The sequence below is a fragment of the Harpia harpyja genome, chromosome 4, assembly GCF_026419915.1.
Source record: "Harpia harpyja isolate bHarHar1 chromosome 4, bHarHar1 primary haplotype, whole genome shotgun sequence".
In the NCBI taxonomy this organism is placed as follows: domain Eukaryota; kingdom Metazoa; phylum Chordata; class Aves; order Accipitriformes; family Accipitridae; genus Harpia; species Harpia harpyja.
This window is the reverse complement of record NC_068943.1, coordinates 61,236,124-61,254,919: the sequence shown is the minus strand read 5'-3', so window position 1 is coordinate 61,254,919 and position 18,796 is coordinate 61,236,124. Positions and strand designations below refer to the sequence as shown.

The 18,796-nt window shown below is 38.0% G+C and overlaps 1 protein-coding gene across 5 annotated transcripts in view; it reads right to left on the bottom strand.

Moving 5' to 3' along the window:
* The window catches only part of LAMA2 (laminin subunit alpha 2), a 385,301-nt gene that overhangs the window by 56,027 nt on the left and 310,478 nt on the right, over positions 1 to 18,796 (bottom strand). For all 5 annotated transcript variants that reach the window (XM_052784294.1, XM_052784299.1, XM_052784296.1 and 2 more), the window contains exons 40-41: positions 15,965 to 16,103; positions 9,575 to 9,677 (exon numbers count right to left, since the gene is read on the bottom strand). In XM_052784294.1, the coding sequence (XP_052640254.1) occupies positions 9,575 to 9,677; positions 15,965 to 16,103 (242 nt within the window). The remainder of the gene's footprint in view (positions 1 to 9,574; positions 9,678 to 15,964; positions 16,104 to 18,796) is intronic.

Genomic DNA, 18,796 nt, shown 5'->3' with positions numbered 1-18,796 from the left:
GTAAAACTGGTTGTAGGGTTCACTGATAATCTTCTTCTGTTTCTTTAAGTTCCCTATTTCCATGGTATCTAACTGCTTGAGTTCCTTGTAGTGTTGTATATTTATCAAGGGTTTTCCTAAGGTGTACAGAGGAAAGAAAAAAAGACAATCACAGATGGTATGATTTATGCAAATTCACACAATGACCCACTGATAGATTCAACAAGTGTGATGTTTAGTCATAGCTTTGATTCCTAGATTAAGCTACTACTGAAATTTTCCTCTTAAGGTGGTTGTGTGGGTTGAATGAGTTGAACATAATGTGAAAGAGGCAAGATTGATTAGGTCAGCTTACTGTTGCAATTAGTCTGGCCAGAGCCCAGTTCTCTTGGATTTTCTTAAAGGTAACTGATGTTGACATAACATCTGAGAAAAACACATATCACCCTAGCACTGATCATCAATATGAGGAGAATACACTAACAACAAGTTATTATGAAATAAAAATACTAAATTTTTTTGGAAAAAGCCCATTTAGTAAACAAAACTCAAAGCTAAGGATTTGTTCAAATCGAAGAACTAGTACAAATCAAAGGCACAAGTGTGTCATATTTGGTACATTACAGATGAAATCGATGTTGTCCTTTACAGGTAAGTTCCTATTCTTCAGCAGTTGCTTTGAATAAAAATTATGGATTTTTTTGGAACAGTATCCAGCATAGCAATAATTTTTCAAACCCTAAAAAGTGAGATTCCAACTAAGCTTTACGGCTATTTAAATGGACATTATTTCAAAATTTAGAAGTAAAGTTTGGCACAGAAAATAGTAGTTAATGCTTAAACTACTATCTTAGAGGGCATTTTTCATAATTTCTTTGTATCAATATGGAACTCTTTGGAACAGACAGCTGGTAATTTCTTATCTTACAGGCATGCCCTACTGGGAAACTAATTCAACATCACTGTGATTCAGCAGGAAGAGGAGAATAATTTGTAGAAAAGGAGTTCAGGACACAACGTATGACTGTGACCTTCAGAAATGTGACAGGTTATTGAAAATAAACACCTAGTTTTTGGATACTTATCCAAGTAGATACTGGGATAGGAAACCATAATGGAGATGGGGTTTCTTGGTGAATTACAGTCACATACTTGTCAAAACCAAAAAGCATCTCTTTTTACTAAGGGACAATAATTAGATATGTCATTGGCACTCCAACATCGCCAACAGCATCAGGGCTGTAAGCCCTTTGTGAGAGAATAAACAGAGTAATAGATTAAAATGAGGGATTGTGGTTCAAGTTCCACAAATCCTAAAAAAGTAAGGTTTCTTAAAACTAGATGTGCAAGAAGCAATTAGTAAAGCGAAAAATCCAACAAAATGTATACTACCTACAAAAAGTCATTAATTTTTCCAAGACTATAGCAAGGCTGAAATAGCGGATGGAATTTAAATGAGAATTGTACTTTTGTTGTTAGACCCTTTGAAATGTCATTCAGGAAGAAATCTGTTTGCTTTATTTAAATTAGAGCAACACACAGAACTGCAGGAGTGCCTGGAGGTAAGCCTTCATTCCTGCAAAATGTCCTGTAAGAGGCACAGTTAACACTAGAATAAAGTCGGGAAGAATCATATCATTTATAAGATCACTCTTCTCAAAAACACCTTTATTTTTAAATGAGAGGGTTTGTCTCCACTGCTGAATGAGGCTACTAGTAACATGAATGTTGTTAAACCACAATGAACTCATGAGATTCTGGTCTTAAATGCTCTGAGACTTTATCTGAGTTCATTTCTTGTTAAGTAATAATACTGACAAAACTGTTTTAATTTTCTCCATTTAATTCTGAAATGATGGTCTGCCTGATATTTCCTTGGTGTCTCTGGTGCCTTTTGGGATGTTAGTGTTTATAAAATGTGTTAATATTTCTGAGATATTTGATTCATTTCTGGTGGTGGTGTACTAACTTTGTTGCATACTCTTAAATTATCTCTTTTTTCTCCTCTTTACTCTGCCAGATCCAACATTATGCTAATTATCCCCCAGTTATATTTCTGAAGAATTATGTTTCCAGACTTCTGTTTTCAGCTTTGTAACCATAGCAGCAAATTAATTTTTATGGATTTTAATAAGGGAAGTTTCCCTACAACTCCTGAAATTGAATACTGAGACTCCACCTGTTTAATATTTTTTCTTTTAATTCCTCAAATACATTTAACCTGTATTTTTTAAAATATTACAATACTAAAGCCATAAATAAGTGCCCTGAGGGAGGCTCTTACACAAAGAGATATGAGGAGATACTAAGGCCTGTGTCAGCTTTTCAAGGAAATTCTTCATTTTGCACAGTGATATTAAGTTATATTTTGAAGTAACTTCCCATACTGTAATCCAGATGGCCTCTTCACTAAGCAGTGAGCTAATGTTGTGTATGAATCATGAACTAAACTGACTTCATGTCGGCTTTTCCCCATCCTTTAATTATTAGCATTTATGAAAAATGCTGGAGCTATGATTTGAAGGCCTGAGATCCTCTAGTTAATCATAGAGGCTAGACAAAATACAGGCAGCTACAATTTAAGTTTTTCCAAACTACATAGCTTATCTGACTTGGAAGGGTTAGTGGGTCTGCACTGAAAGATGCCAGGCACTGTCAATTCACATGAAAATGTAGGTTGAGGAGTATCCCGAGAAATTTATGTCAATCCTGTTTCTACTTGATTAGCTCTGCATGGAGATGGCACAGGATGCCAATCAATGCACTGTTTATTGTTCAAATCAACACTGCATTGTTCATGCATCACTGAAACTAAACCTTAAAGAGTAAGCAGGATCCTGAAGGCCTTTGCAGGTAGGGGCCTTCAGGTTTTCTGGCTTGGTTAACATGAACAAAGATTTTCAATTTCTATTTATATTTCCATAGTTAAACACAGCATTACAGAATAAAGCATCATCCCTTTTTCCTCTGAGTGAATAAATTGAAGTGAGTCAAATGGAAAAAAAAAAAAATCCCTGCACTCAAATATTTCATCTTAAGATGAACTTAAGAACTTAGTTAGTTACCATTTATAAGCAGTGATCTATTTTTACAGGAGACAAGTTTTTACAAGCCTCTGCAGATCACACACAGAGGTGGCAGTGGTTAATTACTGATGATGTGCCACCATTGCAATGCTAGGAATCTGGAAACAGATGTCTTGTGATAGTATGACCAAATGCAGTTTTCCGTGTGAATCTGTCCAAGAAAATATCATAAGGCTATGCTACCCAATGCAGGTACCCCAAAATCAGAATAAAAGTGGAAGTCTGTCAAGGAGCAACATATGAAGCTGTTTTTATGGATTGGATACTGCACGAATGAACTGGCAGTTACACACATCCCTTTCTGTTATCTTTGTTTTGCTTCTTCCAAATAGCATTCTTGCTCCCCACAGTCTCATCCTATAAAGAGGAAGATGGGTCACAAGCTAAATCTTTTTCCCCTAAAACAAGCAAGACTTAGAAACTGGCATTAGGAACCAACAGGGGAAAGAGATGTAACTAGAGAAATGCAGCTAATGATGGTTAACTTTTTAAAAAGACTACTTTCAGCACTGACTGCAGTTTTTGTATGAATATTATGTTGGTCATCAAACTAATGCAATAATTTGGTAAGTGCAATATGCCAGGTCAGCAAAAATACAAAGCAGAGAAGAACACACAAACAAAGGATTTAGCTGTGCCTATCAGCTAGAAAATATTTTAGCTAAAAATATTCACATGTTGTCAGACAAGACAAGTCCTCCTCACATTGTCAATTCTTAAGCAAATGACGAGCTGAATTTCAGTAGCCACCTGACAGCAGTCTCCAGCTGAAGAGGAGTTTATACATCTTATTTTCACTTTCCATTGATCAGTTTTGACAAAGTCTGTATATAGTCTCAAATCTGCACTGGGGCAAGTATATTTTTAAAACAGTAAATTCAAAATTATAGGGAAGAAAAATTGCTCCTGGCAAACTGAAAATCCCTCAAGGCACAGAGAAAATGAAGCTGGCAGGCAGCAGCATTCACTCATTTATAGCCAAAATTTCAAAACTCCTTCTTAGCCAGAGCACTACATACAAGTTTTGCTTCTCCCACCAGGGTTATTCCTTCTAACTCCTAGCCCCACAGAGAGAGAAATGACTAAATCTCCATTTTAATAGCTTCTGTCAGAAGCTTTGCTTTGTAAGGGCTGTTTCAGCAGTTTTTGGTGGTAGTATAAAACATTTCCGTGATTAACAGCCATTTTATAACTTGGGTAATTGTCCACAAATCAGGGGAATGTCATAATGTAGCAAGAAAACACTCCCACCTCCATCACACCCCAGCCTGGATTTTTGGAGCATATATTAGTTGAGTGGCTTACGGGTCTTCATTACTTTAACTAATGTACTACCTGTAGTGCAGACAGAGAAATTTTAAACTAATTATTACTTCTGTCTACCAGCTCTTTATAGAGTGCCTATCATCCATCCTGCACTTCCAGTCGAGACTTTGAACTGAGTGGCTTCATAAGAATCATAAGAAAATATCTTTCCGTTAGTTTGACACTCTCACTTTCTGTCGTGGAAACATCAAGACATCCAGAAGGGATTATGTTCATAATACTAACAACATTACCACTTTGGAGCAAAAGTGGGATGGGGAAAAGAAGAAATGTAAGAAATCTGTCATTGCATTTTTTTCTTATACATCTGCATTCTGGGCATAATGTTAACTGATCTCTGTGGGTCAAGCTGTGGAGCATAGAATCATAGAATGGTTTGGGTTGGAAGAGACCTTAAAGACCACCTAGTTCCAACCCCCCTGCCATGGGCAGGGACACCTTCCACTAGACCAGGTTGCTCAAAGCCCCAGCCAACCTGGCCTTGAACACTGCCAGGGATGGGGCATCCACAGCCTCTCTGGGCAACCTGTTCCAGTGCCTCACCACCCCCACAGTGAAGAACTTCTTCCTTCCATCTAATCTAAATCCACCCTCTTCAGTTTAAAGCCATTGCCCCTTGTCCTATCACTACATGCCCTTGTAAAAAGTCCCTCTCCGGCTTTCTTGTAGGCCACCCTTAGGTACTGGAAGGCTGCTATAAGGTCTCCCTGGAGCCTTCCCTTCTCCAGGCTGAACAATCCCAACTGTCTCAGCCTGTCTTCATAGGAGAGGTGCTCCAGCCCGCTGATCATCTTTGTGGCCCTCCTGCGGACTTGCTCCAACAGGTCCGTGTCCTTCTTATGTTGGGGGCCCCAGAGCTGAATGCAATACTCCAGGTGGGGGTCTCACGAGAGTAGAGGGGGAGAATCACCTCCCTCGACCTGCTGGTCACAATTCTCTTGATGCAGCCCAGGATATGGTTGTCCTTCTGGGCTGCAAATGCACATTGCCAGGTCATGTTGAGCTTCTTGTCAACCAATACCTCCAAGTCCTTCTCCGCAGGGCTGCTCTCAATCCACTCATCACCCAGCCTGTATTTGTCATTGGGATTGCCCCAACCCATGTGCAGGACCTTGCACTTGGCCTTGTTGAACTTCACGAGGTTCACACAGGCCCACCTCTCAAGCCTGTCAAGGTCCCTCTGGATGGCATCCCTTCCCTCCAGTGCGTCAACCGCACCACACAGCTTGGCATCATCAGCAAACTTGCTGAGGGTGCACTCAATCCCACTGTTCATGTCGCCGACAAAGATGTTAAACAGCGCCGGTCCCAACACCGATCCCTGAGGAACACCACTCGTCACTGCTCTCCACTCGGACATCGAGCCGTTGACCGCAACTCTTTGAGTGCAACCATCCTGCCAATTCCTTATCCACCGAGTGGTCCATCCATAAAAACCATGTCTCTCCCATTTAGAGACAAGGATGTTGTGCAGGACAGTGTCAAATGCTTTGGACAAGTCCAGGTAGACTGGCCATGTTTTATTAGATGCAAAAAGGCATACTGTGAAAAGTTCAGAATGTTTGTCTGTATGAAGCACTTTAAAACTAAGACATACCAGAGACCATTAAGAAAGCTCCATCTCATAACCCTTCAGTATGGGGCAAGAACATAGACAAAGATCTAACACATGCATTTTAAGCACTATTCCCTGCTTGCAGTAGGATTGCTTTATGAATCTTTAGACTGTTTAGACCTTTGCTTCTGAATTATGAAACTGTTATCAACTTAAATTCTCACTGGTGTAAAATGGGAGAATAACATACTTTTTTCAAAAATCTCTGAAGTAATGTCTTACTGAAGTTGTAATACATCTTTTCTCAGGGTTAAATTGGACAGTCTTGTAAGCACATGGAATTCACGTATATCCAAGTACGGACAATATTTTATTTTGTCCTTGAAAACAGGGCACTGTGCTATGCAAAGCACATGATTACTCCATTATAACTGCCTGGGGAGAACACAAAGCTATGGACTCCACTCTGTGGCATCTAGTTTGCTTAGAGGAACGCTGCGGCAGGGCAGAGGCAGTGCTGCCGTTTTAGTGTTTCCTATACACTAGCCATGGCAAACGGCAGCAGTTTGCATTACAGAAAGGGGCACTAACAGCATTCCTATTTGTTCTACTTCAGCCATGTTACTTACATTGCAAAGTGGCTTCCCCTCATAGTTTTGTGATTTTCTGTAACTTATTTACTGAAACACACTCCTCCAGCCCTAAATCTGTACTGAAACTGGCAGTAAAGAGTCGCAATAAAGAACACCCTAAATATACATCCAAGAGTTACTAGTAACTGAAGACACATTTTTTTTTTCCTCAGAGCTGCTAGAAGAAAATAATTATGTTTTTAACTTTCAAACAGTGTATGACAGTGAAATGTAATTAATGACTTTATGAAACATTATGCTTTATAACCTTATTAAACATTATGTTTACTTGTTAACTAGTTCTGCAGCTGGAAAGCCTAGAGCTGCCAAAACTAAATGAAAGTGTAGTAATATCCAAAAGATGATTCTAAGTTTTATGAATCTCATCCTTCATGCTGTATGCTTTTCACAATGCATCTCCCAGGAGGCCAATGAAAATTTTGTATGTTAAAACCTGAAAGACTGGTGTCTATTATAAAAATCTGTCTTGTTTCTAACAAAAAGTATTTTAACTGCTCTAGCATGACAGGGAAGCTTCAGGCATCACCTCTGTGACAAGCAGTTTAAATCTCAACCTCAAGTATTTACTGTGTGTGATTTTTCTAGTTCTGATGCATGAAACAAACAAACAAAAACCCAGCATGATTTGCAGATCCTATGATGAGCAAAACATATCATATCATAGCTGTTTTCCTTTCCTCGTCTTTATTTCTTCCAAGTCCTATATCTGTTTTCTCACATAGGTTTTCAAGTATTATGCTTTTCCCAGCCTTGTGGTTAATTGCAGGTTAACCCTATTATAGCTTCAGTCAATTGAATCAGATTAAACTATAATGTATCTAGCATGAAAGAATTTTTCAGAAACTACAGTGACTGGACACAAGCTTCTCAAAATATGCACAGCAAAATTTCAAATTACAAAAGAGAGGGGATTACAGTGCACTAATTTGAAATAAACCACAAAGTTATCAACTTGAACTTATTCTGTCTAGACTAATCAAAATATTACTCAGTATTCAGATAAAAGACTTTCAAAATAATTGTACAGAGGACTCAATTAATTGATCCTCCTCTCAGACTTTACTATACTAGGGGCACACACACTGTATGCTCCTAAAAGTTGCTTGCTTTGTTATATGTAAAACCAAAGCAATTAAATCAGTAACATTTAACATTTTTCACAAAGGCAGATGTGTGAAACTCAATGTTGGCCTACTTGAAAGTGGATAATTGTATCATGCTTATTTCCCCTCAGGTTTAGTCTAAATGAATTGTTTTTTCAATTCCTTTCTAAGACTGTTGTGGAGAAAGAAGTGTTGAGTACTGTTAAACAGATGCTTCATTAGTGCTGCAATAAGTATTTTCTTAGAGGACCTATAAAACAATCTGTCTGGATAAAGACACAAGAAATAAACTGCTTTTGGTTGCAATGATCAGAAGATCATTGAATCATAGACTCAGAACAGATGTTTGTCCAAAGATCATTTTTCTCCTTCTGACCAACAGTCATTCCTCACTGATGTTTGTCTAAGGTGTTTTTGAAGATTTTCAAAGGTCACATCTCCCCAATCTCCTCAGCAATCAGTTCCAGTACTTCTGTATTTTAATTACAAGGAAGATTTTCCTAATATGTGATCTGTATCAGTGTATTTGAAATATGTTAGTCCCATTGTCTTTGGAGAAACCTTGACATAACTAAAGAATATTAAGTCCCTACACAATTGTCTCTTTTTCAGTCTAAAATTTTAAATTATTTCCATCTTTCTCCTTATCTCTCCGCCACTAGATCTCCATTTAGTCTTCATGATGTCTTCAGGACTCTGCAAACCACCTCAGCCCTCATGAAGTTCAGTGTCAGGACTGTGGCCAGTAACTTAGCTAAAGCACTAGGAACCTTGAACAGAGTGGAAGAGTTTTTTCAGGTGGTTTGGAAAGCCATGCTCCTATTCATGCATTACTTTGTGACATCTGCCTTTTCTACCTCTACACAGCACATGATCCATGCTTCTCTTTAGTCTCGTTCTAGAGAAGTGCTACCCAGACAATTGCTCCTCATTCTGCATTTCTGCAGCTCATTATTCACATGTACATGAAACATCTCATATGTGTCCATACTGACTACTGTCCTACCTTCTCACACTACAGCATTCACCAATAATACTCTCATTTATTGATGAGAAAATATTAAAGTCATTATAAGCACAGTCTGACTTGAATTACCAGCTTTTACATCTCACCAAGCAGCATAGTTCAAAATCTTTTTTTTCCCCAGTGGAAAATATTGAATAGAAATTAAAGATGTTTTATTCTGCACTGGGAAACCAAAGTATTTGGTTTGTAATCTACAAACTTTATTATTTGAGCTGCATTTAGACATGTATTTATGCTTTAGGAACAAAGAAATATTTTTGTGTATGTGTGTGAAAATAATTTTTCTCTAGAGACATATTGTTAGTTTCATTTTTTTAAGAAAATGCTTAGCAATTCCCTCCCATTACTCTCTGTTTGGCAAACATCTTCATTCTACCTCCCCATGCTTCCCTTTTCTGGCACAGTCCCATAAGCATCCTGAAGAGATGTGGTATCTCTGACTGGCACTGCAAACCTTGTTTCTGTATTGACAAGAATAAAAATTTAATGCTGGGCTGGTGTTTGTACTAATTTTCTGCTACAGCATTTAGTAAATCAGAACCAGTATTTCCATCACTCCCTCCTCCCCACTTATGCTTGCCCTTACTGTAGTTAGCAAGAGAAGACCAAGGCTCCATCCTCCTCAGCCTTCCTGTCCAAGAAATGGATGGAGGGGACAAGCATCCCTGCATAATGCCTGGACCCAAAATAGGAGAATCTTTTTCATTGGTACATTGTTCAATTTCAAATCAGATAATTAATTATACTTTTTTCCTACTGATATGGCTTCTTCATACTGGAAGCATAGCAGTCTCACAATGTTTTTCTTGTATTTAATGGGCCTGAATGCCATATACTGCACATACCTTTAACATCATTTTCTAACATCTTGGCTTCATTAAGAACCCTGAAGCTTTTCTGAAGAGAGCTCTTGGCGCCATCCTTCAATGATCCTTGAGGACCAGATGTCTGTAGACAAACAAGCAGTGTCATACATACAAGAAAGTCTGAAGTCATAAAAGGTATATGAAGATGATCTAAGTGAACAGTCATCTAAATTTTAAGTGAACGTCAGTGTACCCTGAATTATATCCCATTGCTGTTATATTGGTCTACAAGAGAGAAAAAAAAAAAATCTCTAATTAATTTCCTTTTGTTTTTATGGGAAGCCAGATCTCCTTTGGAATACCAGTGATGACTTTAATAAAAAGAGAAAATGTTTGTAGTGTTAAAGAAAGAGGTTTGACTCTAGGAGCAAAACTTTGTCCAAAACAAACAAACAAAAAGATATTTCAAATCAAACATGGATTTCTCCCTCCAGCTACAGACACAATACCATGCAATACAGTATTTCTCCCTAACAGAGGCTACAGTACCTTTAGAAGCCAGACTGGATCTGATGATCCAAATTCTAATACTGACAACAGAGATTCCTTTGTGGTTGAATTCAAGAATTGTAATTGCTAGGTCAGTAAAGAAAATATGATAGAAAAGAAATAGAGTTTAAAAAGAAGGGCAAACTGCAGTTAATCTGAAAGACTTTTATTACTAAATAACCATCTTTCACCATATCATGCTACTTTCTTCTGAAAAACATCCATCTCTATCTTCAGTGCAGAGATTGATCAATAGATAGAATGATTTTCTAAATTAGATTAGTATTTTCAGTTGGTAGGAAATGCTCTAGGTTCTGAACCACTTACTGTTCAGTTTGTAAGACTGAACTCAGGTCACACATCATACTGAATACATATCTTTGAGAATAGTCCTGACAGCCAGATAACATTCTATATTAGTCATGGGTCATAGCCTTGTAACTAGTATGTAATTAAGAAGCAGCTACTTTTCATTTTCCAGGGCAGATACATATACTCAGAAATTAACTGTGTGTCAATTAAATGACACAGTTGTTATTGCTATTCATTATTTATATAATGAGCAAGCCCAGAGGTGATATTTTGCATACTACTGAATCTTCGTTGTTTTTTGAGGATGCTGTAAAAACCATATATTGGACTTGCCCATTTCTTTTTCTTTTAAAAGTCTTAGGGAATGCTTTGGATACTTTCAAAATTCAGAAACAAGTTTTTTGTTATAGGATATCTCATGGTATATGTTCCCATGTCACAGGGATATAGCTATTAAAGATTCCTTGTATTCATACAGGATGTAAATGTATGCTTAGCTTTCATCATAGGCTAAGTGATTTTTAAGAAGTAAGGCCCATATGACTGCCGTATTTCCAAGCTCACCTGAAATATTAATATTTGTATACAAATTTCTTTCAACATCAACAGAAACTATACATTCGAAAGATGAACAAAATTAGTTTCTTACAGGTTTTCTTTATCACGTAATACAAGAAGCATTGGTAATTGAAAAATACATATAAACCCAGGAGAAAAAAAAAGTCTATCCAATTAAGCAAAAAACCTCTCCTGAAGGAAGAATGTTTGGCCAGATTTTGTGGCAGATGCACCTGTCAAATCAGATAATACTTTTATATTTCTTTTCCCATTAGCAACAGAACCCAGGGTATGATCACTCTGCGACCATGGACTTCAAAAATAAAGATTGTTATTATTATTAAATGAATAGGCATGGTTGACTGGCTGTTAAAGCAGTTTATATTCAATAAAATGAAGTTGGAAGGCCAGATTTACAATGCAAAACCAAGAAGTTCATCAAATCAGGGACAGTAATTGGGCATGTGCTGACAATTAATCAGAAACAGATTTCAGCATAAAGTTAATACTAGAAAAGCCCATTCAGAGACAAATACACTTGTACTGATTAAAAGCTTTATTTTATATTTATTTTAAAATAGTTCTGAAAGGAAGTATTAATCAAGACATCTGATGGAAAACATACTTTTTTTGCTAGCTTTTCTTGTGGCTCATGAAGTCAATAATGAAAAAACCAAACATTCTCTGGCTTTGTGTGAGGTGAGTCTGTGTGCTTATGGCAAGCCTGGGTCATGATGAACCCCTTTATCATTTAATATAATTGACAGCCAAGGGTCTTGGATATTATTTTCTGAATTGGGATACCTGCTGCAAAAAAGTAAAAAAAGATTGTGATTCAAGATAAATTGGAAAAATCACAGGATCTCAGGAATCTAATTAGTTCTAATTCTGCCTCTTCTAGAGCGTCCATAACCTGGGGGTAGTACCTTCTTCTCCCTGTGCCTTCCTTCACACCCCCTACCCTCCCCATGCAAACTCTGTGCAGCTTGACTGCTTGTAGTATCTTGTGGCAGAAGTGGGATTTCATTATGTATCCAAACAATGCAATCTCAATCGTGGTTTAGAGGCATAAGTGCTGTTATAATAACATAATGCAAAATGCTGCCACTGAAACTATACATCACCCTTAATGGTCTGGTTTTTTCCTAGCCATGGGTTAGCAAAAAATTTAACAAAGTTTAACAGCAAAAGAAAAACATCTATCAAATTAAAGAAAAAGTCTATGAATTGATAATTAGCAGACAATTTGGGGTAAGGAAAGAATTTAGGAAGAATATCCCGTGTCTTCCTTTTTCTGGTATTTCAATGAATCTTGAACTCTGTTTTTGTCAAACAGCCTAGCTCCTACAGGAGTGGCAGAAAGATTTCAGTTCAGCCCATAGCCTAGTGGGTTATGGCACTCTTCTAGGATGGAGGAGACCCCTCCAGATCTCCCAGGGATGATTGTGTGAATCACTGATTTATCACATTAACAGGGAAATGTGCTACATGCTCCAAGTTTGAATAAGATCAGCCATAGTTACAGCACTGTGAAGACTCCCCTGACAGTGCATGCTGGGCATGGTCTGAACACACATCAGACTGAGAATTGCTGTGGACTTTGCAGAAAGGAATTTCTTCTGAGGTTTCTTGAATGGATGTAAACATGAAGTAGGTACCATGTTGCCCAATCTGCTGACATGTTGGTGGTTTTGGTCACATGCAGAGGTACAGCTCCAAGCATGGATGTAAATGCACTGGGACAGTTTTGAGGATCACATACTTGAACTTACACATGTACAAGGTATTTTATAGACCTAAGTGCTAATTCACATCAGTTAAAAATAGTTCTGCCTTATACTTAAATTAAATTATTTTCTTTTCACATACACTTATATCCTGTGAAGTTTTCACCTATGCAAGAATTAGGGTTACTCTCATTTTTACCACTCCTGAAGATAGCTGAGCATTCTGAAGCACCAAAATGTTACGAATTACTTGCACATCAGGACATCCTCATGAGGAGGATGGCTAGGCAGCTTTATGCCATTGCCACATAAGGAAACCTAGACACCCAACTGTCAGGGTACCACTACAAAGAAACTCAAAAGCAAGGAAGGAATTAGGACCCTAAACACCTAACATGTCCCCTGTGGTTCCAGTTACTAGCCTATACGCCCTCTCTAAAAAGCCTAAGAATAATCACACTTTTTCAAGACGTATTGTAAAACTATGATTCTGATCTGTGAGACACAAGCTGGATCTGTTAACATGACTCCTCTCTTCAGTCAGTTACTGCCTTGGCTAAGTAATGGGATGTTGGAGCTGCTTGAATGCTAGAGATTTCTCATCTGTGATAAATTTATTTTGCTTTCAAAGGGGAGAGCAAATCCATCATAAAAAGCTCAGGAGGAATTTTTCTGTCATATTTTTAATATGTTTTTCCCAGTCATTTATCAGGCTTCCTGTAATCACGATGGATTTTAAGCATCTTTTCGTTCTTGCTTTTAGCAACATTACCTTAATTTGAAAACAAAATAATTTTCCCATTACAAACCAAAACACAAAACCCCCTGAGATAGCACTAAGGTTCTTGTAAATTATTCACTCTGGTGATGTACGGGGTGGAATCTAAGACTCAGTCCTGTCCCTACCATCTATAGTTCATGCACCAGCTTGCTGCTGTTGGGAAACCTTCCTCCCCCGCCCCAACATTATAACTGGTCAATAGGACAGGCTAGGCTCAGGGATGCATGTGAGCTTCTGCGCTTTTCTCCATTATCTGCTAGCACCTGGAGATCGGAGTCTTTTAGACAAGACAGGCACCCACAACTGCTCTCATATGGAAGAGAACATGGCTCCATCTTTCAAAAGGAGGGGAAAGATATGATCTCTGTTTTCTACACAGGGTCCCACAGAGCACCTTCTCAGAAAGGAAAGGTTTCTAGGGGCTTCTCAAATCCACAAATGCTGCCTTCTAGGTGAGTGCTTGAACCATGGTGCTCCAGACAGCCCTGAGTGAGGGTGCACTCCCGCTCCCATGCTGAAGCTCAGCTAAAAGTTAAATTTCCTCGGGGCCTGTAGAAAGAGGGAGCCTGATTTACCTGGTTAGCAGTTAAGCCCTTCACTTAGGATGAGCAAACATTCAACAGTCTTTGCATAAAAACAAAAAATAGAATAGCGAAATGATGACTGAACTTCACAATTAACATATTTTTTAAATCTGGGCTGAAATCCTCACATGATCATTTACCAAATAATGGTTAAAGTCTACCTTGCTCTGCAGAAATTTGATGGGGTAAACCACTGATTACCTCTATATCAAGTCAATAACATTCAAAAGGCAGCAGCTCCCTCCATTTTCTTCTTTATCAACTAGATCCCTGTTACACATATACAGCTCATAACAAAAGCCAAGCTCCCTCTAATGAATACATGCAATGGAGATGCTTAAAACCTCACCTTAATAACATCTTAGTCTCTTTCCCTGCTACTCACTTGCCTCTATTTACATTATATTGTCCACCTGCAGCTCCATCCCTTTCAAATTATCTATCCATTTTCTCTCCATGTCATAATCACCTAGTTCACTGTCTGATATATACTCTTTTGTAGCCATACTGTAATTGCTTGCTTTGTTTTTTGACTGCTCTAGGTGTCTTTTTTTCCTATTCAATCCTTGAAACAGCTGTCTGCCTCACTCATTGCAAGTCATCAAAGGAGCAAAAGTAAGCTACCTGTATTAAATCCTAATGAGAAGAAAAAAAAATCCACAGCTCCTTATTTACTTCTGCAGTGTAATTAGGAGTGAAACAAATAGGTGAACCAAATAGCTATAGTTAGGTGAAACAAATAACTATTTACAGAGAACTAGCACATACTAATGCGTGAGGTGAAATTTTTTCATCAAGAGAGAAATATAGTAATAGGTATTATTTGAAATAGAAGTTGACAATGTAAACAGCCAAAAAAAATTAAAATTTTTGTGCAGTGGCTAGATCACTTTATCTCTCTCCTAAATACAGACCTTTACAGCATGTGATTGCTTCTGCTATTCTCATAATCCATTTGACTGAAGTAGCTCTCTGCAAGATACCTTCATTCATGTACAAGTGCTGTAACTACAAGCTGCTTCTGTTCAACTATATGTTTCTGTATCAAATATAGGGCCTGGCAATTTCATGTTATACTGTCGTTTCCTCCTGTTTCTCTGTGGCTGTGAAGTGCACATCAGTTGCTCTCTGACCAACTTTGAAAAATTAGCCATTAACTCCTTTGATATTTGACATAAAAACCAATTTTGGTTACACTCAGAACATTTTCTGCTCACAGTATATGCATTAAGGAGCCGAGTTCCTCATTATGACTCAGGCTGGAGAGCTGGCTTTACCTTACAATCCTATTTTTAAAAGTTCTCTCCGTTTCCTCTGAAAATTGGCATGCAGTACCTCACAGTGAGAATAAGATTTCTCTGTGAAAACCAGCAGAGGTCACAAAAGAAGCTGTATGGTTTCTACGAATAAAACTTTCTGCTCCCCTCCTACAATTCTTCATTTCTAGAATTCTGCCAGGTGCACGCAGTTCATCCTATGTGCAGAGAAGTGCCTCTGAGCATCTTCATGGAACTAGAAGGTGAAGAGTTAATTAATGTATGGAGTTCTTCAGATGAGTGCAAAACATTTGTTAAATATAAACTAGCTTTACTGAGTATCAAATGACCTGCCCTGCTGACTCAAAGCTATTGGCTTGAGCCATAGACAGAGACTGAAAGGCAGAAGACAGAGGGAGAAAGAATAGTAAACAAAAAGGGACAGAAAAATAAGGAACAGGAGTTAGGAACAAATGGGGATGTAGTCTGAAGGTACATGTAGCTCTGACAGGGGCATAGCTTTCTGATCTCAACACAAGAAGCTATGGTGGCAGGGGTCTCTAAATAAAGTCATAAAATGGCAAAACATGGATCTGAGATAAGGTGTAGCACAGTTCCACAGAAAATCTAAGCCTTCTTCCCAATTTACTTATTTTTCTTACCGCTTGCATAGCTTCATTTGCAAGAGCCTTGGCTTTCTTGGCAACTTTTTCAGCTTCATCTGTGTAATCCTTGATGTTGGTATAAGCATTGAAAGCAAGTGTGGCATTGAAAGAGAGGTTTTTGGCTTCAGCAAGGATTCTGTTGGGATGGGAAAAGTAAACACACCATTAAACCTGCTATCAGAGCTCAACAGAACGTAGTATCCTACTTTTTCAAACCCAACAGCCTGCATTTCTAAGGCTATTTCTAAGGCATTTCTTTTGAGAGCAGTGCTATACTTGAGATTTCAGGAGTTCTGGCATCATGTGTTTAATGGAATTCACATTTTATCTGTGCAGAAAGACATAAAAAACAATGTTCACTAAAAGAGGAACTTCTGTGAGATAAAAATTGATCAGACACTGAGAAAAGATAGTGCAGTGCTTAACATTACAATCCAGATAACATATTCATAATGTGCGTTTATAGGTTGAGCGTTGAGCCAGGTAACTCAATGAATTTTGCACTGTATGAACATGGGGGATAATCACAGGCATGTCTTAAAGTAGACTCTCTGAACAACTAATTTCTTGGTCTGGCTGCCAAACGCAGAAATGCCAGGTTTGGAGGAGATCTCACTGTCTAAAACAAATCCTAAATGTTAATATTGATGACCAAAATGAAAAACGTAAGTAATAATGCTTCATATTGAAAGAGATATTCCATTTACATGAAATACTCCTTTCTAATAACTATAATTAGATTACAAGGTAATTATATTTAACAAATAATATTTCCTGGTGCAGGGACTGGAGCTCAGCTAACCCCCTTCCAGGGGAATTTCTAGCCAGCAGGCTGGAAAAATCACTTTTCTTGCACTCTCTCTGTATGATATATTCAAATATTTTCTATGAAGAAGTACTGCACCTATAGAATTAACTTGAAAATATCTATCTCAGTATACATTATGCCTGATGCCTATGATGCTTTTCCTGAATAAAGGCTAAATGGGCTAAAATACCCACTTGAACTGGACAAGAATGGATTTGAACTTGGATTTTTGCCTCTCTGGGAAATGCTGTAGCCATAAAGGTATACAGCCATATAAGGGAGGCAGGGATTACTCCTGCTGGACTTGTTCCAGCTTGTATAAAATACTTAGTCATTGAGACAGTGTGTGTGTGGAAGAAAGAGAAATTAATTCTCTAACCTAGTAATTAAACTATTCTCTGGGGAACCGGGACAGCTGGGCTCCAATCCTCACTTCAATGAGTATTTAATGAATTCTACAAAATGCAACAGGAAAGACAAAGGGGATGGAATGTATACTCCCTGGACTCCACATGTAGTTAATAGAGGGAGAGAGATTCCCTTTAGGCTACTGCAGAAACAGCATGACTGAGCTGCCTCTGCATCACTCCTGGAAAAGTGTATCTCCTTCCTCAACTGCAGATGGAGCTCACTCGGCTATAGTAAGTTTTTGTGATGCTCTGTTAGAGAAATGCACAGCCCAGAACAGCTATCTAGCTAGTAGCTCAAGTACTGCTTAGAAATATGGTTCAAGTCCCTTCTGGTTAGGAGGGAACAACTGAATTTGCCAATTACCAGTGACGTTTACTCATGAGCAGGCGATTAGCCGTAAGGGAGAAGCCTATACTAATATGTCCTTGTACACAGGAAAAAGAACATTTTTTTTCTATGTTAAATTCATGAACTGTTCCATGTTCTAACTCTCAAGAGAACATCCTCACCATCAATCAATATACTATTTGAAGCCTTAGGGGGTGACTGGACAGAAACGGCTCTCCCTCAATTTCTCCTGTAAGATGAAATGGTATTTTTCAGCAAACTTAGTATTAACTGACAGACACTCAAGTACCAGTTGCAAAGATAGATATATTTTTGAGTTCCTAAGACAGATAGAGACTGCATATTCCTCTAAAGTATGACTGTTTAACGTCAGTGCATGAAGTAAACAGCTTTATCCTGATGCAGGTTTACCTAGAACCTTGGTATTTCTTTGTCCTTTGAAATGATGTATCTATCTGACCACGTTAGAAATTTTAATTTTGAACAATTTGCTTTTAGATGTAATTTTTAACGTCCTTGATTCTGTATTTTTTATTGTATATCTTGAGAAACTGAGGTTGATGTCTGGATCAGATAGAAGTATACATGGTACAGTTATACCACAGTGAATGAGACTTTAAACACTACCCTCAGCTCCTTATGGCCAAGCTGTCAATCTGCGATAAGACAGAACCACATGCATGCACCCACAAAAAAGTTTATTTAGCGTAGTTAAAAACCTCTATCTCAAAATATTTCCTGCCAACATTTCATTAAGGAGGCAAAATATTCTTTTCTATCTACATTTTCTCTACTTCTTAGTTCCCCCATGCCAACTTTCCACGTTCCAGTATTGTGGTTGGATATGACACTAGTCACCTACTTTAGGCCCGGAGATGCACCACAAAACTGATGTGTCCTAATCAGACAGTGCACATACCATTTACAACAGCCACGTTTTTCTAGAAAGAGTACCCTTCAAATCCTTCTTACTCAGGAAACCACAGCTATCATTATTTTATGTACTCCTCAAAACATAAGACTGAATATCTAGAGTAGTGTGGCTACACTGCATATGAAGCCAGTAATTTTACAAGTATCAGACACTTTATCAGAGATAATTCTGTGCCTTTCCCTCAAAATTACAGATGCTGGCAAGAAAAATGTGTTAAGCGTCTGCTCACAAGTCTTTGGGATATTAAAGTCTTCAGGTAGATCTAAAAGATGTAAGCAGCAAAAAAGGAGCATAATGTTGATGTTAAAAAAAACCCCAACTCTTTTTT